This window comes from Nelumbo lutea, chromosome 6 (assembly GCF_056320005.1).
Source record: "Nelumbo lutea isolate HS-2025 chromosome 6, American lotus-T2T, whole genome shotgun sequence".
Lineage (NCBI taxonomy): Eukaryota > Viridiplantae > Streptophyta > Magnoliopsida > Proteales > Nelumbonaceae > Nelumbo > Nelumbo lutea.
Window position 1 is genome coordinate 70,886,334 of NC_142689.1, and position 22,514 is coordinate 70,908,847.

The 22,514-nt window shown below is 37.7% G+C and overlaps 1 protein-coding gene across 5 annotated transcripts; it reads left to right on the plus strand.

Annotated features, from left to right (window-relative positions):
- Positions 1 to 3,213: 3,213 nt before the first annotated feature.
- Positions 3,214 to 19,162, plus strand: LOC148849557 (calcium-dependent protein kinase 26). 5 transcript variants are annotated; one of them, XM_088949213.1, is made up of 10 exons: positions 3,459 to 3,981; positions 4,107 to 4,233; positions 4,356 to 5,184; positions 5,702 to 5,845; positions 5,933 to 6,085; positions 7,424 to 7,539; positions 7,821 to 7,988; positions 14,896 to 15,120; positions 15,905 to 16,056; positions 18,932 to 19,162. In XM_088949213.1, exons 3-9 carry the CDS (start codon positions 4,425 to 4,427, stop codon positions 16,019 to 16,021), a joined length of 1,683 nt encoding a protein of 560 aa, XP_088805339.1. In that variant the 5' UTR covers positions 3,459 to 3,981; positions 4,107 to 4,233; positions 4,356 to 4,424; the 3' UTR covers positions 16,022 to 16,056; positions 18,932 to 19,162. The 5 variants fall into 5 exon arrangements, with proteins under 5 accessions (XP_088805338.1, XP_088805339.1, XP_088805337.1 ...); XM_088949212.1 differs by lacking the exon at positions 4,107 to 4,233 and having other exon boundaries at positions 3,214 to 3,981; XM_088949211.1 differs by having other exon boundaries at positions 3,473 to 3,981; positions 5,702 to 6,085.
- The last annotated feature ends 3,352 nt before the right edge of the window (positions 19,163 to 22,514 follow it).

Genomic DNA, 22,514 nt, shown 5'->3' on the forward strand with positions numbered 1-22,514 from the left:
CTTTCTACCTCCATCTAACTTGCTATTTTTTTTTCTCTGTCTTTCCTTTCATCCAACCATGTCTCAATTAACTTATTTCACGTTCTAAGTTCGATGACTTCTTTTGCCTTGTGCCACTACATGCAGCCGCGAAGGAATTAAGGCGACACTACACTATCCCACAAAAGGTTGTGATCGCTAGCTATTTCATTTTCAGGATCTTATCTGACAGGCCAACCTGTTCGATGAGATGCATTATGTGAAATTATATCTCGTAGTTGGAGGTTACAAGAGAAGTCCCTGAACTTATTGATAACTTGTTTGGTGCTAAATTAATTTCCTACTGCTTAAGCCAGAGATGATGTGCTTAAGAGGGGACTATGGACAATGGACGATGATTATGTTTTGATGGCAAAAGCCCAATAACTAGATACCCTTCTGCATTCCTATAAACTAAATCGTGTTGATTTGTAGCCTATCAATCGAATACCTAACCAGGAATGTTGTAATGGCATTATCATCTTTCGTCAGTGAGCGTTATGAACCCACTGACGACGATAAAGTTTGTAAGTTCATCAGAATCGGGATCTCTTTCTATGTTTACAAAGCAATTGTGAAGTCTACTGAATGCACTTTCTTGAACAAGAAAGATACTACAGTTTAGTTCCAATATGATGAGCGTTTAATTAGCTTGTTTCTGCTACTTTTATGGCAATCTTTGTAGTTTGTACTCCTCTAAATCTCTACATTGTGATTACACTCCAGTTCCAGTACTGACTGACTCCCCTTCATATGAAGAGTGAACTAGAAGCTCAAGGAAAACCAGTTGTCGGTGATCTTAGTACACCTTTTCAGTTGTCGGAAGCGAGAGACAGATTTTATCTTAAAATACATATTGAGGGTTCTTCTACTAACAAAGCAAGTGCGAGTAGAAATTCTGGGAAATCTGTTTTTGGAAGAGCTGTTAAATTACCCTTGGCATTTGTTGAAACAGCTGCAGCTTATGCGTTGCTCTAAGCGTTGAGATTTGCTTTGGAACTTGGTTTATCACGAATCAATCCTTGTTAAAAGTGATTGCTTATTAGTCCAGGTTTTGCTTTTATTAACCCGAAAAATATCTGTCTTGGTGCATCTTGATATAGGCGCATATGGCAGGGTCCGGGATGGTGCCACGTGGCATCTGCTGGACGAGAGTTTGGTCGTCCACTGCTAACAGCCTCCAACCACTACTCCATGGTAAGGCTAAGCATAAAAAGGGGGGTGCGTAGCTTCAAGGTAGATTCATCCGGTTTACTTTTGCTCTCTAGCTTTCTTTTTCTTGAGCGACTCAGTTTTATGTCCAAGTCTCCGCTCCAGTGTGTTCTCTCCTTGTTCTCAGTTTGAACATACATTGACCATTGACCAGAAGCGAAATTATTTTGTTGCCCTAGACCCCATCCTAGGCAGCAACACATCTCATTTCTATTAGATGACTGCTGAAATTTGTTGCCTTCTTTTATTTATTGTGCATTCTCATCATTTGTTTGTAGATGTTCTAATCCTATGGCACACGAACGAGGTTTGCTTGCTATGTATAAAACGTATATACTCAATCTTTTGAGCCAAGTTTCCTACATGATCTCATTGTAACATATTCTTCGTAATTTATGGATGCTTTGTCTTAAAATAAAAGAAAGAAAGAAAATGCCCTTATTATGATAAGGGCATTATTGTACACAATTAAAAAAATCCAACATCACCGTTCAATACTTCACTTAGCCTAACAACTTTACAAAGTTACTTTACTGTTGTAGAGAAACCAAACTTTCACTTAGCTTAGTGGACTATAAGAAATCCAACAACATTCACTAGATTTTTATCATGACAAATGATAGTTCTAACATCATTTAGATGTCGATAGTCTCTGCTTCTAGTCGTCTCTTATAATTGATTTTAAATATGATTTGGGATTTTCGGTGGAGGAAAGGAATAGCGGGGCCAGGAATTGATGGGCATTGATATATAGAGCGAAGGTTTTTAACATTTTGAATGTTTATAATTGTACAGTAGAAATCAGAAATCTGCATTGGGCCTGTCCGTACTTCTCCAATAAAAAAAAATGGAAGGACAAAACATAAAGGAAGCATGTGGTAGAGCCAATGTGTATTAGCTACAAGAAGCCTAGATTATTGTTATGGCACTACTACCTACATTGGAGAGTTGATTGCTGTTTGTTCAACATGGCTATGTTGAGAGGTACTAGCATTAGCCATGGATGGGATGTAGCTTGCCCATCCAAGCAATATGTGCACATGCTTTTCTATTTGATGAGCTTCTTGTTTACATTTTTCCTGACAACATAAGATTTCTTGTCTTTCTTTATACCTAACGTTTACTATCTCTTTTTGTTGCAATCAAATTTTGCAACAAGGATAGAATTGGAAAGTTGTTAGAGATGTTGGCTGAAAGGGTGTTACCTCGGTTGCTATAGAACACCTACGATCAAAAGAGAACATTAGATGCCCTATGGTGATAACTTCGGGACGTGGACTCTAATGGCTAAGTTAGTAATTAACATCAAAAGTAGATAAGATGATTTTAAGAGTATCTAATGTGTGGAAATTAAACAATTGGCACCATCTATGAGAATTGAGCAAAAAATCCATTTTACCCACACAACCAACCTGCTAACTAGAACCAACATCAAAACAGTTGACTTGAAACATCCAACTTGTTGTCTAGGACCGATCTACCCAACTCAAAGTGTCTTTATGGTTAGCCTATGCTAACTCAGCCAAACACAAGACAAAGCTAACCTATTAGTTTGAAGCAAGGTTGAAATTATCGATATTGGCCGATACGTCGATAGGGTGTATTGGCATATCGGCTTGTGTCGATGTTTTTTTAGTTTTACTCTTTTTTTTTTTTTTGAAATCGGTTTAGAGGGGCCAGTTTAAGTCTTGACTACCCTCTAAACCAGTGGCTGATCCGATACAACCTCTGTAAGAATGTATCAGGAAGCCACGGGCATGATACATATCGAACGATTTGATACTTTCTTTTGATATTTAAAATACATATCGGTATTTTAAACCTTGGTTTGAAGAAACAATTAACCAATTTGATACTTCCTTTCGATGAATCGATTTAGACACTGCCTCTTCCTCGAAAGTGAGACATTTGATATGGCCAAAACTACCATGGAGCGGAGCACTTTGTATAAATTGTTTAGGGGGTTTGGTCACCGGAAAGGGGAAGGGAGGTAATTGTTTATGTTCTAATAACAATGGGAGAAGTTTATGTCGAGATTAAAACTTAGGCGAGGTTTATATAATTGTAAGAAAACGTAGGATTGCATGCTTGGAATAAAATTATTCAATAAATCTTTAATCAGAATTGTAAGAAATTAAGGAATTAGTCAACTAAGTGGATGATATCTCTAAATCCAAATAGCCATTTGACGGGTTCCACTAAATATCTCTATGATACGAGGTATGTCTGGTCTGGTTCCATTGATCTCCATTTATTCACTGAAAAACGCGAAATCTACTCCCTCCCGCTATTTCCTTTTCCTGTTTCTCCATAATTCACAAATCACAAACAATAAAAAATAAAATAATAAAAGGCTCTGCCAAACTGTCGGTCAAAAATTTAACTTTTTCGTCTCTCTTTCCCCCCTTTCAGGCTTTCACTCTTTGGCTTTGCTTTCCGGCTCCTTCATCAGTTTTATCGTTGCAGAAAGAATAATCGATTTATCTATTTATTTATTTCCACGTTATATATTTATTTTTTGTATATATAAGAGAAAGACACAACCTAGTCAGCTCTGTCTCTGCTTCTTGTTTTTGTTCCGCTGAATTTGTTAATAGCTGAAACCAGAACAAGATAAACAAAAATGGAATCCTTGTCCATGAAGATGCTGTGTCTTCTCCAAACGTGATACTTAAAAGAGCCATGAAAGTGCCTTCCCATTTATCGTCTCCTTTAAATCAGAACGTCGGCTCCATTTCTTCATTTCTGCCGGTAAGAGGTCTTGGTTTCTCCATCTCTGAACTCTAAAACTCTAATCTGCTTATCTTCTCTAGTTATTGCTTTTCAGTTCCAATAGAACCCTAAATCATCGATTTCTCTTTTGGTTTTCGGAGTAGCTTGTTTGACTGATGCAAGATCTTCCGTTGTTATCATCTGGAATTACGATTCTTCTTTATTTATATAGCTCTCTTTTCCGACTCTGGATTTGTTTGTTGTCTTCCTAATTCCTTCTTGGAGCTGGAGGTAATATATTATATCGTCAAGAGTCCGAGCAAGATTGATTCTTTCGTCTTTTCTTCTTAGTATGGATGTTTTTTCTTTAAATAAAACTGAACTAGGTTTCCGTTTTATCCATTTTGTGTCAGTTTTATTGATTAGTTTCCCTTGAATGAGGGAAAAGCTGTGAAGTCGGTCCGGTGTTTTGTCTTTGTTTCATGGGCAACGCATGCCGTGGATCTTTTGGAGGCAATTTTTTGGAGGGCTACAACGAGCCCATAGATCGCAGCTGTTCTAGGAGGAACACTTCCCAGCATTCCACCTCCGACTACTCGACAAGCAGTTTGAATGCCAAGCATATTATCGCTGGGGAAATCGGCAAAGTAAACCACAGGAGAAACAAAAGTTCACCTCTCATCAGTCCAGCGGCAAAAAGTCGCAGCATGAGGCGGGGAACAGACAACCAGGCATATTATGTGTTGGGTCACAAGACTGCCAACATCCGTGATCTTTACACCTTGGGCCGTAAGTTGGGGCAAGGGCAATTTGGCACCACTTATTTATGCACGGAGACTGCCACGGGTAAGGAATATGCTTGTAAATCCATCTCAAAGAGGAAGTTAATCTCCAACGAGGACGTGGAGGATGTTAGGAGGGAAATTCAGATAATGCACCATCTATCAGGCCATAAGAACATCGTCACCATCAAGGGGGCCTATGAAGATCCCTTATATGTTCATATTGTCATGGAGCTCTGTGCTGGGGGTGAATTGTTTGATCGGATCATTCAACGAGGTCACTACAGCGAGAGGAAGGCAGCTGAGCTCACCAAGATTATTGTGGGGGTTGTTGAAGCCTGTCATTCGCTTGGGGTTATGCATAGGGATTTGAAGCCAGAGAACTTCTTGCTAGTCAACAAAGATGATGATTTCTCTCTCAAAGCCATTGATTTTGGGCTATCGGTTTTCTTTAAGCCAGGTAAAAAAAAATTATAGTGGGAGTATATGTGTTCTCCAAACTTTCATAATTGTTTTCTCAAAATTTTCAACGAATTTATCCAGTAGATTTTCCTTTCTAGGCCACCAGTCTTCTATTATTGCCGTACTAAAAGTACCTTTTTCCATCCTTGTTTTATTAAGTTCTAGACTCTGTCTCAGACTATAGAAGAAAAATTGACTGGCAGATATTGAATTGATCACCTGGTTGGGGTGCTTTTTAATTTCTTGAGGCTGTGGCCTATTGATTGGATGGTCTGGGTTGATGCTATTGAAATTTGTAGAAGACTTACATGATTCTTCCTCTTAATTTAATATTGGTACTTGTATGAGGAGAATCAGCCATTAACAATTGTTCTTCAGATCATCATCATCTAAGCTCTGTCCCAACTGATGTTCTTTAGATGTTATTCTTTCTAGTTTCCCATGGACTTCAATTCCTATGCCAGTTCCAGTTTGATTTCAAGCATCTGGTTGGCATTTATTTTGTGCTACTTCAGGGCAAGTATTTACCGACGTTGTTGGAAGCCCATATTATGTTGCTCCTGAGGTGCTTTGCAAGCATTATGGACCAGAGGCAGATGTATGGACTGCAGGAGTTATACTGTATATATTACTAAGTGGTGTGCCACCTTTTTGGGCAGGTATATTTGATGATATATCAAGGCTTCATGATTTGTTACTTCCCAGTGCAAGTTATACTGAAAAACTTTTTACTGTTTGGATTTCAGAAACACAGCAAGGGATTTTTGATGCAGTGCTGAAAGGAGTCATTGACTTTGAATCAGACCCTTGGCCACTAATCTCAGACAGTGCCAAGGATCTTATCCGGAAGATGCTCTGTTCTCGGCCCTCTGAGCGTTTGACTGCTCATGAAGTACTATGTATGTTATTTTCTCTACCCTTCTCCCAATCCCTAATTTTGTTCATCAGAAGAACCTACCTGTGAACGGGTTCAAAAAACGAAATTATCATTTTTTTGGACTGACCTAACCGTTTTCTCGATGATCATGTTACCCTAGTTGATTCACTAGTCCATTTTATTTTATTTTTCTTTATGTACAATTCATGTGATTTGAGCCCATCTTTTATAACTAGAGTGGTTGTAGTAGTTTCCAGAAGAAGAAAATCTAATGCAAGTGATATGATCAGGTAGATTTTCACATACCAATTTGTTCCACCAATTGCTTGTTATAAGTGTTTTCTGCAAATATCGTCTTAGTGCCTCACTATCTGAAAGTTTTTTCCCTACAATTTCAGCCTCTAAAACATATCCTAATGGCTGTAGCCTGAGTCAAGGTTTAAAATGTTGATGTTAGTGGAAATATTGATCGTCCAAATATAGGAAGCATGTCAGAAATGTTGGAAATATTGTAAAAATTATAGACATGGTAGAAACATTGTAAAATATGCAAAAATATAGAATATATTTTATGAAATGATAAAAGAAGCATAGGCACACCTTTTTAAATTATTTTCTTCTTCCATATCATTAAACAAAGAGAAGAAATTAAGGTTATAAACAAAAGAATATGTTCTGAAAACCTTAAGATTCAAAACTACACAATAGAATGAGTTAAAGCAAGATTTGAACTTATAGAAAATGTAAATGATTCTAACAGATCAACCGAATAACCTATTACACAAACAAAACCTAATATTTAGCTTCATGTTTGAAATGAATATTGAGCTGGCTCAAAGTGGTAATCATGTCTACTACACATATCTACAATATTTGTCACCAACTTATGTTATAATACTAGCTCTTGTACTCCGTATGGTGCTGGTAGTGTTCACTGGGCAATGTGTTGAGTCTAATAAAATTTTGTGTTGCTACCCATGGAAATGGAAATATGTTGTGGAAATATTAGGGAATTTAGGGACATTTTAAACTATGATTTTAGTTGCATAGAAAATTTTCCACCTTATATTAGATATGGATTAAGAATGTGAGTTTGTTAAACTAAAAAGAGTTGTTAGTCTTCATGGTTACTTGTATTTGTATAATACTCTACAGTGGAATGCTTCTTATTAAGTTTCACTAGCTGGCTTGCAATCATTCCTTCTGATATCTTTGTGAAATCTTGAATATTCTTCAGTGTTTCTTGTTCATGGAAACCAGAAAGCTTTAATGTTTATCTCATACATTAGATTCAAATGGTTCCTTGAATCAGTATATTCCATCAAAGTAATGTAATACTTCTCTTGCATGTCAAATTCAGGTCATCCCTGGATTTGTGAAAATGGTGTTGCTCCTGACAGAGCATTAGATCCAGCTGTTCTTACTCGCCTCAAGCAGTTCTCTGCAATGAATAAATTAAAGAAGATGGCTTTGCGGGTGAGTGGTTATTTGATGCAATCTATTACATTATATGAGATATTAGGACATACTTTGGACCAACCTACTTGTTCCTTGGGTAGTTCCTCAATCATTATTATATATTCCAGTTGGGCCAACTTTAAAAAATTGTTCCACTACATACTGATTTGAAAATTTATTTTGAAATATGACTTGATACTTGGCCAATTTCCATTACTTTCCAGATCATAAATGACATTCTTTTTGGAAAGAATTCCTATTATTGGATTATCTGATTTTTTTTTCCTGTGTGGTATCAGGTAATAGCTGAAAGACTCTCTGAGGAGGAAATTGCTGGTTTAAGAGAGATGTTTAAGGCAATGGATACCGACAACAGTGGTGCAATCACATTTGATGAACTAAAAGCTGGCTTGAAAAGATATGGCTCTAATATGAAGGAGTCAGAAATCCGTGCCCTTATGGATGCGGTAAGAATATTTTCTTCCATAGAAATATGGTTGTATTTGTGCTCCTTGATGGTTGCTATTGCATGCTATGGCTGAAGAATATTGTGTTATTTTTGTGAAGTAACTTGGGAGTTTGGAAAGAAGTCTTATTATTGGATTCAGTAGAAGGTTGAGGGTTGATTAATCTACTTGTGCTTCTGAACTTTTACTTGAACTTGACTCTACTTGTCTGGACCCTCTCAAACCTGATAGAAGGATTTGGACCTTGACCTCAAAAGGTTCTTTTACTTGTGCTTCTTTTTTTTTGTTTTTTGATCAATAACACTTTCATTAATTCATCAGTAGAAAATTTACAAGTGTAAGACAAACACACTTATCTTCCAAGAGTCACAAAGAGTTTCAAGAAAGGAAAAAAGAAAATACAAAGACACTAACGTTACAGCTTAGCCCAAAGCAATGAATCCCTTTCTGCCCCTTGTTTAGCTAAATTGTCAGTTAGGGAATTAGCAGATCTTTTAATCCAACATGTCTTAACTTCCATCTCCCGCACCAACCACTTGAATTTCCTCTTCTCATTATTATACTTCCATAAATCATTTTTATCTTTAGTCAGCCACCCTATCACCCCCTCTGAATCCCCTTCAATTATAAGTTTCTTGATGTTCAAATCTTTAGCTTTCCGGACTCCTTCCATAACTGCATAGATCTCAGCTCTAAGGGAGTCACCCACTCCAATTGGGCCTGAGAACATAGCAGAGGTGACCCCATTTTCATCCCTAAAAACACCCCCGATCCCCGATTGTCCCGGGTTTCCCCTACTACATCAATCAAAGTTTAATTTCAAGAATCCACTAGGTGGTGGGGGTCCAAGCCACATTCATTACTGACTTGGTCTGCCCGCAATTTGCAATTTCACCCCACTTCCTCAACATGTCATCCACAATGTAATCTGTGAATATTTCCACAGTGTCCAACAACTGCAGCTCTTAGTCCTCTCCACATTGTCCTTCCCCTTTTTAACCATCCAAATAAGGAGAAAGCCCAATCCCACAATGACCTCGCGAAGTGGCAAGACACCATTAGGTGAAAACCAGTCTCCCCATCTGCTTTACACAGAAGACATCACTGAGGTGACAAGCAAGTATTGGGTCTCTTCTTTTGGAGTAGATCACTAGTGTTGATTCTTTCCAGTTAGGCTTCCCAACAAAAACTACCAATCCTAGGAGGTATAGCTCTGCACCAAACCTCATCAACAGGGAAAGGGGACAAGGTAGGACTGGTGGACTAACTTAAGACTTTGAAGAACGAAGCACAAGAGAAAATGCCATTGGGGGTAGGTGTCCAAATTCTAGAATCCGCCCTAGTGGGGTCTAAGACAACGTTATCAAGAAGTGTAAGAAGGCTCGAAATACAGTCGAAGTCTGAGTCCCTCAAATCCCTTCTTAGACCCAAGTTCCACCCAATCCCAGAAGTGGAAGAGGATGGGGTGGTGAAAGACGAGATCAACTCATTTTTTAAATCAGAAAGAGCATACAAAGACGGAAACTGATCATTTAGAGGGGCACTCCCCACCCAGGTTTGTTCCCAAAATTTTATGGAGTTACTGGAATTCAAGTCATACCTGATATTAGGGAAGAAAACTGGTAGCAGGTCATGAATGGCTTTCCAAGGAGAATTGCTTGTGATCCTAGCTCTGATTCCAGCGTCCCATCCATTGTGCTCCAACCCGTGTATACTTGCCACTATTCTAGCCCATAGCTTCTCCTTCTCCATAGGAAACCTCCACAACCACTTCCCCAATAGAGTCATATTCCTTCTCCTAATACTCCCAAGCCCCAAACCACCACAGGACTTACTCCTACACACTATTTCTCAACTAACTCTATGGTCCCTCTTCTCCTCTCTCGGTTCCCACAGGAAATCTCTCATTATCTTCTCTAATCTGTTAGCAATCTTCATTGAGATTTTAAACATCGACATAAAAAAGATGGGTAAGTTAGCAAACGTGGCCTTAATTAGTGTAATTCTCCCACTGAGAGAGGGGTAGTTTTTTTCCAGGATACCAATCTTTTTTCAAACCTTTCCATCACCGGGTTCCAAAAACTCTCTCTCATGGGATTATCACCTAATGGTAATCCTAAGTTAAGGCCACCCCAAAACTTCACACCCCAGCACTTCAGCACTCTCCCTGATCTCTCCCTCCTCCAAATTCACCCCCACTACACAGCTTTTCCCAAGGTTAACCTTCAAATTGGACATTTGCTCATACAGTTGTATCACTGACTTTAAGTTCCTGATAAACCTCACATCACCGCCTTCACAAAACAGAATCGTGTCATCAGCAAATTGTAAGTGAGTGAGGGGGGTTTCCACCCTCCCAACCCTCCAGCCTCTAATGAGCCCTCTAGAATCTGCTCTGTGAATCAGTTTCCCCAAAACCTCCGCAATTAAAATGAACAAGAAAGAAAAAGGGGAGTTTCCTTGTCTTATACCCCTACTGGCTGGAAAGAAATCTACCACTGTCCCATTCACTAGCACTGAATAATGACAATTCCAGACACATCCCATGATCCACTTACACCATCTAGCCCCAAACCCGAATTTAGTTAAGACTTTCCTCAAGAACTCCCAGTCCACCAAGTCATAAGCCTTTTCCAAGTCCAACTTACAGACCACTCCCTTCTTCTTATCCCTCTTAAAGTTCTCCACACTCTCATTAGCAATTAAAATCTGATATGTAATTTGTCTTCCACTCACAAAAGCTCATTGATAGTGTGCAATGATATATGGCAGTACCTTCTTTAGCCTCAAAGACAACACTTTTGCAATGATCTTGTACAAGCTATTAACCAAGTTTATTGGCCTAAAATCCTTCGGGTGGGTGCATCTTTCGTTTTTGGAATTAAGGCTATAAATGTAGAGTTCACACCCGGATTGACAATTCCTCTCCTGAAAAGCTCCTCAAACACCCGCAAGAGATCATCTTTCAAGATATCCCAACAATCTTGATAAAAATCCATTGTAAACCCATCCGGCCCTGGAGCTTTTGTTCTATCCATAGAAAACACAGCCTCCTTGATCTCTTCTAGATTAAAGCTTATTTCCATCCTTCTCCTGTTCTCCACCCCTACATCTGGCCAATCCAAACCTTCTACCCACACCCTTCTACTCACAGGCCTTCTTAGAATAGATATGAAGTGCTCCACACAGGCCCTGGCAATCTTCTCTTGCTGTACTAACTCAACTCCATCCACTTCCAATTTGGAGATAAAGTTCTTCCTTCTCCTGCCATCTGCTAGAGAGTGGAAATACCTAGTGTTTCTATCTCCCTCTTTCAACCATTTACATCGAGATTTTTGCCTCCAGCTAATTTCCTCCTTGTGCAGGCAGTCCTCTAACTGTCTTCTCAATTCTCTCTTGAGGTCATTGTCTTCCTCTCCAAATTCTCCCCTTTCCTCTTTAAAGTCAAGACTTTCAATCTTCTTCATCAAGTTTCCCTTTCTTTTTTCTATCCTCCCGAACTCCATCAAATTCCACTCCTTGATTCTTGCTTTCAAGAATTGTAGTTTCTTATGGAATCCCATCCCCTCCCACTCCACCAGCGGGTTACACTCATGCCACCACTCCCTCACTTTGTTAGGAAACCCTGGATGAAGTAACCACATATTTTCAAATCTAAAGGGGGTAGGACCTCCACACCTTCTTTCCTCCTTACATAACACTAGGGGCTAGTGATCCGAGGTCACCCTTGGGAGAGCTCTAGAAGCCAAGGTTCCCCAATGTTCTTCCCAATCCAAAGAGAACAGGAATCTATCCAGCTTAGAGCAAATGGGTCTAGATTGGAAATTTGACCATGTAAATGCCTTATGTGCTAGGGGAATCTCTTTAAGCTCAAAGGCATCCACAAAACTGTTAAACTTCCTCATGCTTTTTGTCACCCTCTGGTTAACCTTATTGGATTCCTCTGAGAATCTAATCACATTGAAATCCCCATTCATGCGCCAAGGCCCATCCCACAACCCTCTAACATCAACTAGTTCCTCCCACGGCTCCTTTCTCTCTCTGTAGTCATTCGGTCCATAAACATTTGTGAGCACCCACATATAATCATTCTCTTGCTGCTTAAATTTCATGGAAACCGAGTACTTTCCGGTCAACTCCTCCAGACCTTCAACCACATCCCTCTTCCACATTGTTACAATCCCCTTGGAAGCACCCATGGAGCCGCTACCCAGCTAATCCCCCTGGCTTTCCATACACTCCTTGCCCACTTATCATTAAACTCCATTCTCTTAAACTCTTGCAACAACACAATGTCTAGGTCATACCGTCTTATTACCTCTTTTATTGTTGCTCTCTTCTTCGCACTCCCAATTCCCCTCACATTCCAACTAAGAATCTTCATTCCGCTTCTTTTTAAAAACCCCTTGCCACCTACCCACTACTTTCCCCCTTTCCTTCTATCTCCTTTTACCTCGAGCTTCTTGTATCCTTCTACATCTCTCTTTAATCTCTCTACTTCACTCAATCTCCTCTTCTTTGTTATGATATGCATTTTCCTCTTCTGTAAACTTTCTTTCAACTCGTTCAAATCTTCTAGCCTACATCCCAACTTCCCTACAAATTCTGCTATCGTGTCTTCTCTCACCGATTCCACCACCCCTATCCTTCCTACATAATCCCCTTCATCTTTGTCCACCTGTCTTTCCTTTCTCTCCTCTAGTCCCACCTCAGTTCTTTCCTCTCCAACCTTCCTCCCTCCTTCCCTGCTTTCTCCCCGTAATCCTCTCCATCTCTACCCTCATTCCTTTCCCTCCTCTCCACTAACCCCTCCTCATCAAAGCCATGGCTTCAGCAGTTTCTTGCTTCCACAAGTGAAAGGGAAGACCTAAGAGACGCACCGTCACTCTATCTTCAACAAAGAAATCTTTGGAGTTTGATCCCAGACACCATCTTGATATTGTGAAGTTTCCAAGTTTAGCTTGGATATTTAAAGCCTCAACTTCTACTCTGTTCTCAAGCAGATCCAGCAAAGCCTTGTCCTTCTCAAAAGGTGTTAAAATAAATGTGCTCTTGCTTGATATTGTTCACCATACTATTGGAACTGCTTATCTTCCTTTTTACTATTGCTTCTCTTTTAGCACTCAAGCGTTCCATAGTTCACCTAAGACGCCATGAACTGCCTTCCAGCCCTGACTCTTCCTTCCTTCTGGTAAGCAGATCATCTGCTTTCTACCCTTGCCAAAAAATTCTGTCAAGGAAATAAAGTAACCTTTAAGGTTTCTCTTACATTCTACAACAAACCTTCTTCCAGTTTCTGAGAGAAGCTCTTTCCAACTATTTTGCTTGCCTTTGTTACTTGCACCTTCCACAAACTTCTTGAGCCCTTCAATTACCCCTAAACCTTCTAACAGCACCATCCCTCTCTTTGCTTCCCTGATTTTCAAGCTCAGCTGACCATTTAATCTCAGTTCCACAAATAGGAGCTCCTTAGATTCAACCTTCAAAGCTTTTTTCCAACGGCCTACCTCCACAAATTCTCCCATCTCAGTTCCTCACCCTCTCACCCCCTCACCAACCCTCTCTTTGCTTCACCACAATAACTTCATCACCTGCAGTATCACTTTCCACAAACTTTGTTCCAGTGTAGATAGCTTTTTGTACTTGTGCTTCTTTCTTCAAACCCCTTTGCTCTAACTCCGTTCCTTGGGTGTTTCTAGTCAAAGAAGTCTATTCTAGGCCTATTCCCCCTAAATTAGCTGTTTTTTGCTAGGAAGTTTACAATGGTAAGGTTAATACTTTGGACAACCTGCAAAAGAAGAGAACTTCTTTGCGTTTATCTCCAATTTGGTGTACTCTTTGCATAGCACAGAATGAGGACTGGTGCCATTTATTGATATTTTGTTTCTTTGTTGTAGTTATTTGGAATTGGGTTTTTGTTTTGTTTGGGTGTGGGTGGAACTTGTCATTTGAAGTAAATATGTTGTTTAATCCATCTATCTTTGGGTGGCCCATGAAAAGAGGGAGAATTATGTTGAAATGTATTAGAGCATCTCTCCCTTGGACTATTTGGGAAGAAAGGAATGCCAGAATACTCCAAGAAAAGGAAAGAAGCCTATTTGAAGTCAGAGTGCATATTTACAAAGGCAATTCTTTGGCTGAAATCCTTAAAACTCTTTGAAAGTTACTCCTTTGATGATATTCAAAGGAGTTGGTTAGCAGTGGCTATTACTTTGTCTAAGAATATTTGAATTCAAGCAAGATGGACACCTCCTATGAAGGGTTTTGTAAAGCTGAACTTTGAAGACAGCAACATTCTCTCTTTATTTTCAGGACTAGTGGGAATAGGTGACTCTACAAGAGCTGAGCTTCTAGCTGCTGTACAAGGGATACAGATTGCAAACCAACCCGGAGTGGAGAATTTACTAATTGAAGGGGACTCTAAAAAAAGTTTACTGGTTTACAAGGAACATAACAATTAGATTTCAATGGGTGGAAGATCAGCAAATGCTTTGGCTGATTTTCTTGCTAAACAAGGGGTTTCTTTGTATGGGGCTACTCTGCAAATTTAACTTGTTTAGTCTTAGAAAGTGTAGTCAACTAAAAGGGGAGGTGGAATAGTAGGAGTTGAAGCCTTCCTCCATTTTCCTTATCTTAAAGGGGAGGTAGCATCTTGTGCCTCTTCTTGGGCTGCTTGTATATCTTTATGCTCTTGATTAATGAAACTTACAATTCAATTATCAAAAAAAGAAGTTAAGGGAGAATGTAATTGTGTGGCTTCTTTCTGTGGTTACACACACACACACACAAAGTAACAACCCCGAATCCCCTCAACACAAACACGCACAAAAAGAGGAGGCCTGAGAATGTTTTAGGAGTTTTTCAATACTATAATTTGATTCAACTCACTGAGTTTTACCATTTTCAGGCCGATGTGGACAACAGTGGAACCATTGACTATGGAGAATTTATTGCTGCCACAGTTCATCTTAACAAGCTGGAACGTGAGGAACATCTTATTGCTGCCTTTTCATACTTTGACAAGGATGGGAGTGGTTATATTACAGTCGATGAGCTTCAGCAAGCATGTGCTGATCATCATATGACAGACATTCTTGTGGAAGATATTATCAAAGAAGTTGATCAGGATAATGTAAGTAATGTACACTTTCTGCTTTTAGACTGCCCTATTCCATGAAACTTTTGTGTTTCCTGAAGGTCCCTTGTCTTCATATTATGGATAAATATACCCCCTTCTATGAAATAATCCACAGGAGTAACCAAAGAGATGTTGTTCTACTGGTGTTTATAAAACTATGCAGGTTTTGTGTTAGATCATCAATTGTATCTACAGCTGAGCAAATTTATCCATTAGGCTTAACATGAGTTTGTGGAAACTGATAGGTAGAAACAGCTTAATGGTTATATATAGGAAAACACCACTTAGGCTACAAGGAATATATAAAATTCTGGATGCCAACCTTGTTTAGCTGTGTGTGTGGTTGTAACTTGTAACCATGCATCATTTTGTATTTGGATATAAATGGGCTCCATGCTTCTCTGTTCTTTGTTCTCTTTTTTTTTTTTTTCCTTTAAAGAGAATCTATTATCATATGAGAAGGCAGGCATGTTTCATGCATGTTAGCAACTACATCCTATCTATGCAAGAGTGTCTCCCACTAGGATGTTTCCCAGGTGAAACATAATTGGCTATAGCACATGCTGGTGAATGTCAGACCTGTCAAGTTATGGGTTCCAGATTCTCTGCAAGTGCATCACATGTACTTCACAGTTAACCAGCCAGGGAGGTTGGTGGTGCATGTTCTAACCAACATATTTTCTAACTTGGCTAAAATAAGCCTTGATTGTTTCTTATGATCTCCTTTAAAAAAAAAAACTTTGGAGTAGATTGAAATTCAAAATTCTGCTGTTTTCAGGATGGCAGGATAGACTATGGTGAGTTTGTTGCTATGATGCAAAAGGGCAATGCAGGAATTGGAAGACGAACCATGCGTAACAGTCTGAATATGAGCATCAGAGATGCTGCCCCATGATCACCTTAACAATTGATTACGCACATCATGTACAGGTATATTCAATGGCCTTCGTTTTGTTCTCACATGTTTTATTTGTTCCCTTCTGAGCATATTGATAACTGAAAATAGAAGGATGTGGTGCATTCTTGAAACTGAAGGCACATAAGTTTCATGGTTCAATCTAAAATAGAAGGAAAAAAAGAATTTGCAATGAAAATATCAAGTGCTTTTAATTCTAGTCAGCATTTCAATCTTATCAGCCAAGACATGAAACTTAAAGATGCTCAATGGATAGACCAAATTAAAGAAATATTTACCTGTGACATACTGGTAGCATATGGTCACATGCTAAGCATTCGGCTACAGTAGTCAATCCAGCAAATCAACCTCCAGACATTACTTTATTTGTGACATGGCATGGTTTGATCAAGGAGAGTGAACATGTCAAGTCCTGGTTTTAGAAGTGATTGGATGTTATGCCTCAATAGTGTTTAAATTAATTCTCTCATCCAAAGCACTTGAATATTTCCTGTCATTTTTCTGATTCTACTCATCTTTGCAAAGAGATCAAGTTACATTAGTTTTATTTAATTATCACTATATGCAATCATATTTATAACCTAGTCTTTTCATTTTCTTTCATTGCACGTTCATCAGCTTTTGTAATTGCATCGTCGTTTTTTTTTCATGTTTTTGTATTATTTAGGTTGGATGTACAGTTTATAGCCGACTAGCCAAATAACTAGTCTGTTTCTGGAGTTTTAGTAAATACTAATTGAGAAGCCTGTGCGATGCACGATAAATGCAAAAATCAATAATTAAAAATATAATTAAATTCACTAATGCAAATCAAGTATGATAACAAAAATCTAATTTGGGATGAAAATATGGTATTGACCTCAACTTGGGAAGGACTTGGATTTAGGTCTTTAGTAGCTACAATCTAATCCAAACCCATAGTGGCATTTGGCATCCTATACCTTGTCAATTGTCTCACTTGTTGATGATCATATCCCACTGCCACCTGGGTTAGGGGGTTAAGGGGATGAGCTACCCCATTTGTGTAGCCCTATGAAACATAAGAAAAAAACTTTTAATCAATGGTTTTGGTAACAAGATGGAGACACTATAGTATAATAATATTTTGACTTTTTTAGTGTATAATATTTTCACATTTGATTGGGGCACTATGGAACTTTTAACCTCATGAAAACTTCCCCCATCTATATTTAAGTTGATACTATTAGAGGGCCAAAAACATTTCTTTATTCTACCTAACCATTTTTAACGTAGAATATTGTTATGGGAGTTCACTTTCTCAGTATTCAACTTATAAACATGTAATAAATTTATGTCAACTTAAAAAAAAATCCAACCTTAATAGTTAATACAATGTCTAGGCTAGTGAATTGTAGTAGCTATGGTCTTCGGAATATCTTTTGTCCTCTTCCTCAAAACACTCGTCACCATTCCTCTCCCTCCAAAGATTAGTTATGATCTTCTCTTTCAAATTCACTTCTCTATTTATCTCTTCCCCTCACTCAAGCGAAAATGCCTTTGATTAATTTGTTTCTATTTTCAAGACCAACATGTTAATGATGAATGTTCTTAACAGATTATAACTTAGACCTTTTGGGTTTAGGTGATGAAATGGGGTATGTCTTTCCAATTTATACCACTGGTTAGGCATGGTATTCATATTCTAGGATATCATCAGTTTAATAAAATGATTTGATTTTTTTAACAATGGATCATAAAACAGATCTGAACTTTTATTCTTTTTGGTAACTAAACAACAGATCAAAATTTATTCTTGCTTTTTGCTCCAAAACCATGCAGCCACACCATTCGTGCCCTTGTCTTCTTAGTTGTTGGTTATCTTCCTCTTCACCGTGGAAAGGAGAGGGAGAGGGCTAGGTCCTGTTTTCAAGAGTTTTAAATTATTTTATTTTCTTCCAAAAGCATATGAAAGTTTCTTCCCATAAGTAGCGTTTCTTTTCTATATTTCACTTTTGATCAAAATTAAACATTCATATAATTTTAATTATGATTCCTTCTTTGGAGAAGATATATTTCTTATGGTCCATTGAATGTGAAACCTCTTTCTAGAAAACCATAACATGACTATAATATATAATTGAATCCTTCTTATCGAGTCTACTGCTATCTTTCACCCATAAATAGGAAAAGTATCCAAACAAACCCTAAATTAATATTAAGCCCATAATAGGATTCTTATTATCTAACTAAAATTAATATTAATTCAATAAGAGGTGTCTTTTGTATTCTTTTCAAGTTTTGGTGTTTAGATGATTTCACATGCACTATGTTAATCCTAAGTGAGGTTCATGAATTTTTAATTTTTATTCTAAATATCAGGGTGAATTTATAGAATGATTGATTGATATATGATTTCAGCAAAAACATAAATAATGATAAATTATTGGTTATGGGATCTCCAACCACCACCATTGGTTATAGGATCTACAACCATGTTAATAGTTTGCATTTTCATTTTTTTTTTTTATGTTGGGAAAAACTTTGATGGACAGCATGTGACCTCATGATAGTTAAATACAGAAAAAACAAAAATAGTAGAGGGTAAAAAGGGAAAGTAAAATGAGGATTTTTGACTAAACAATTGGTACTATCATCATTTTTATAAATGGTACAGAAATGCAATTATTTTCCATGAGAAAGCAATCCCGCATTAATCACTTAGCTGTAAGCGCTTCACTTTTTTATGATTGTGTAGTTTAGTGTCTACTCTGTATGGACCTGAAGTTTCCCTGGGTAGACATGTTCTCATCTTTATGATAAATTAATTGATAATTGACAATATTAGTAAATGACATTTTCACCTCTATATTGGGCATCCTCCTCTGCATACTGTTAACAGTCTTGTACTCTTAATGGAGATACTGGCAGATTGTACAGCAAGGCCATTAGGGAAGAAACGCCGGCGATGGCTTTAAAGATGCGAATTTTGGTTGGTTTCCAGCTCTGGAACCTCGGGATATACTGCTGAAGCTCCTATGAATGAAGGTTCTGAGATTGAGCATGAATCCTTTTATTATTTTTTAAAAATTCAGATAACTCCACCGAGTGTATGCTTCTCCCATTCGAGTGTCTAAGTTTTGCTTGTAAACTATTGATTCATTCTCATGGCGTCCAGCATCTCTTTGGTTTCCCGCAATTTAATTCATCGTAAGTGCACGATATGAATGCATGGGAGATCATAAATGCGGTATATCTTTACCATTGGGACGTTCCACAGATTGCATTTTGTGGTCTAGAGAAATTCTAGGTTTAACATATCCAGAGCTGACAGATGAGGACGTTTATAATTCCATGGGTTCCTCATTGATGTAGAACAGGTTTACCCCTACATCAATTGCATTAGGATGTTCAAACGGGCCTTGCACTGACTGATGCCGAATTCGCTAAAATTCGAGTACTTGTAACTTAGCTTCCAAAACTGCCTATACTTCATAAAAAATGATGAGGATAACAATCCATTGTATCCTAAATTATTATCAGGACAAGCTCCATCACAAAAAAAGAAAAGAGCTTTCCAAAACATCACACCTTAAGGTTGCGTTTGTTTGTGTTACAAACACCGAATTGGGGTATTTATACACTCCGGTTTGTGTTTGTGAGCGTTTGTTTGAAATGTAAAAAAATAATGATTGTCAAAGTAAAATTGTATTTTCTGACACTTTTGTATTCTTCTAAAAATAATCATTACTGTACCTATTTTTTGGATATAAATTTGTATTCATTTGATAATTAACTTTTTGATTAAAGTTGAGGCATTAGAGAATAAGATAGTTGGAGCAGTTAATGATGGGACAGGATGAATGTAAAAACGGTTTAAAATATGAACCATATGCCGAAAAATGGATAAACATGTTGTGTACATATTTGAGTTTGCATTGCAAACAAATGCAGCCCAAGTCTTTAGTTGCCTTTGGACTGAACCTTCAATTTATTTCTATCTAAAACAAAAGCTTTAACTTGAGTACATACTGCATACACTATTTATTTTAAACAAAATCCAACTTAGAAAGCCAACCGGTTTTTGCAAAACCAAATATAATATGTTAATAATGTGGGCAATCCAACTCAGCATTTCATTCACATCCCCATCACCATGATTTATCAAAACACACTACATAAGATCTTGAACAGATTGAAGCCAACCATGTTGAATTCTTAACCCCCAAGGATTAGTACTAAAAACCAGCTTTAAGAAAAAGGACAAAGCCCCCCGCCCCCCCCCCCCCCCCCCCCAAAAAAAAAAAAATAATAATGATTAAATTTCTGAAAATATAAAACTTGCTAACCGGATTTCTTTAGGCTGCGTTTGGAAGCAATGTAAAACATTATTGATGAGGTTTTACACCAAACCATAAAAAAAGTTGCCATTGAGCTTTGAAAAGTGTGGAGAAAAGCATTGGGTTTTTACATCGATTTTATTGATGTAGTATTTATATTGATAATCGATGTAAAACTTTACTTTTGATGAGGTTTTATATCGATTTATGATGAAAACTTCATTCTATCCAAATGCCAATAAATCTAAACCAAAGTGGAATTTTACATTGATCTTGATATATACTCCATCCAAACGCCGGCAAAACCGAACAGGCGTAAGTTTTTACATTAATGACATTTTACATTACTTCCAAACACATCTTTACAAAATTTATCCTCACACCCACCTCACAGCCCTTTAGCCGAACTTGGTGAGATGTTCTCAATGCGCAGTTAAAAGGGCTGTGTGGTGGTCATGAAGAATTTTGTGAGGAAATATGAACTTTCCACAATGACTGCGAATCTCCTATTAACCTCTTTCTTCTGCTTTTTCTACTAACCCAAGGTATGGCCACAACTGTTCCACGTTTGTGTGACAACCTCTTTCTGGTGTAAACATGCCCGTTGTTTCATCTTTTCCTTCTTCTTGTAGAACTTTTGTTGAAACCCCAATGCCAAAGATTACATCATTCTCTCCTAAATCCAATAAAATCACTATCAAAACACTTTGAAGGTAGATAGATATATTGTTCAATATATATCTATCTTACTCTCTGAAATGCCACTCTTTATTTCAAAGACATATGTAGAATGCCAATTCTTTTATTTCTAAGAAATATGTATTTGAATGCACAGTTAGAATACAAGTAAGAGTTTTGTCAAAAAGCTAAGGGTGTTCTATAATATGAATGTTTTTGTTTTCATTTGTTTTTGGAATCGTTACATCAGCAAAAAACAAAAACATGTTCTTGAACTCTGTTTTTGTTTTCAAAGGGAAAAACAAGTTGGTTTAGTTTCAAAAAAAAAAAAAAAAACTGTACATGTTTTAATAACCAACAAAATACTGGTTTTTAAAACAAAAAAAAAAAACATTTTTCAGTATAGAAATTATATGATTTATAAACATAATGTTAAATAATCAGGTAAAAATATGTTTTTGAAACTAGATTCAAAAACATGTTTTTTGTTTCAGTTTTAAAAACAGAAAACACACATACAACCATGAACATATTTTTTGTGTTTTTGTTTTAAGAAACAATCTGATTTATTATTCATGGGGAGATGTTCCCAATACACAGTGGGATGGGGCTGTGAGGTTTCACCGTTTCAGCGCCCCTATAAATTATTAGCTATAAATTGTTAGCTCCACCACCATATATTGGGAACATATTCCCTTGAATGACAAGGGAGATATTTTCAATTTGTATCTGTAATGTCTCGTGGGTAGCATCACACAACGGTGGGGTGGGACCGTGGGATAGATGTATTGAGGTGATTGAATTGATAGGAAGGGCAAAGGGCAGAAGGATGCAGTTGGTAGAAAATTTGGACTGTGCCACATTTAGACCTATTCATAGGCTAGGCCGGTTTTGGGCTGTGCTTTTTCTCCACATTAACAAAACATATTCAGGTTCGAGCTTGAGCCTGGCCTAACCATTGGGCCTAGGTCTTGAGCCCAAGTTTGGCCATTATATGAAGCCCGAAGCTCGAGCTCAGATAGAAAATTGGAAAATATATTTTTTTCTTTTTTTATTCAATAAAAACTGTTTTATTTATATTAAGACCTCAAAAACCTAAAAAAATAAAGAAAGATCTATTACTTGAAAAAAAGAGAAGAATAATGAAGAAAAAATATATTATATATAATACATTATCAAGTCAGGCTCGGGCCTAGTGTTTTGAGCCTGAGACCGAACTTGCGGGCTTGAAATCCTGTTGAAGCCCAATTTAGATCGGGTTGGGCCACTTAGCTACCCAACCCATTAACAAGTCTAGCCATAACTAGCCAGTCAGAAATACCGACTGATTAGGTGTGCAAATGGATCGAATCATGAACCGATCCAATATGAGGTCCGATCCTATTTGGTCGAATTCGGATCACCCCTTGTTCTAATGTTTGGATTGAATTTGAATCACCCCTTATCCGATTCGATATATATGATATATTTATAAATATATGTATATATATATATAT

Coding starts and splice junctions, on each gene's coding strand:
- LOC148849557 (XM_088949211.1), top strand. CDS start 4,425: ATGGGCAACGCATGCCGTGGATCTTTTGGAGGCAATTTTTTGGAGGGC. Junction 5,185..5,701: donor ATCGGTTTTCTTTAAGCCAG/GTAAAAAAAAAT, acceptor GTGCTACTTCAG/GGCAAGTATTTACCGACGTT. Junction 7,540..7,820: donor TAAAGAAGATGGCTTTGCGG/GTGAGTGGTTAT, acceptor GTGTGGTATCAG/GTAATAGCTGAAAGACTCTC.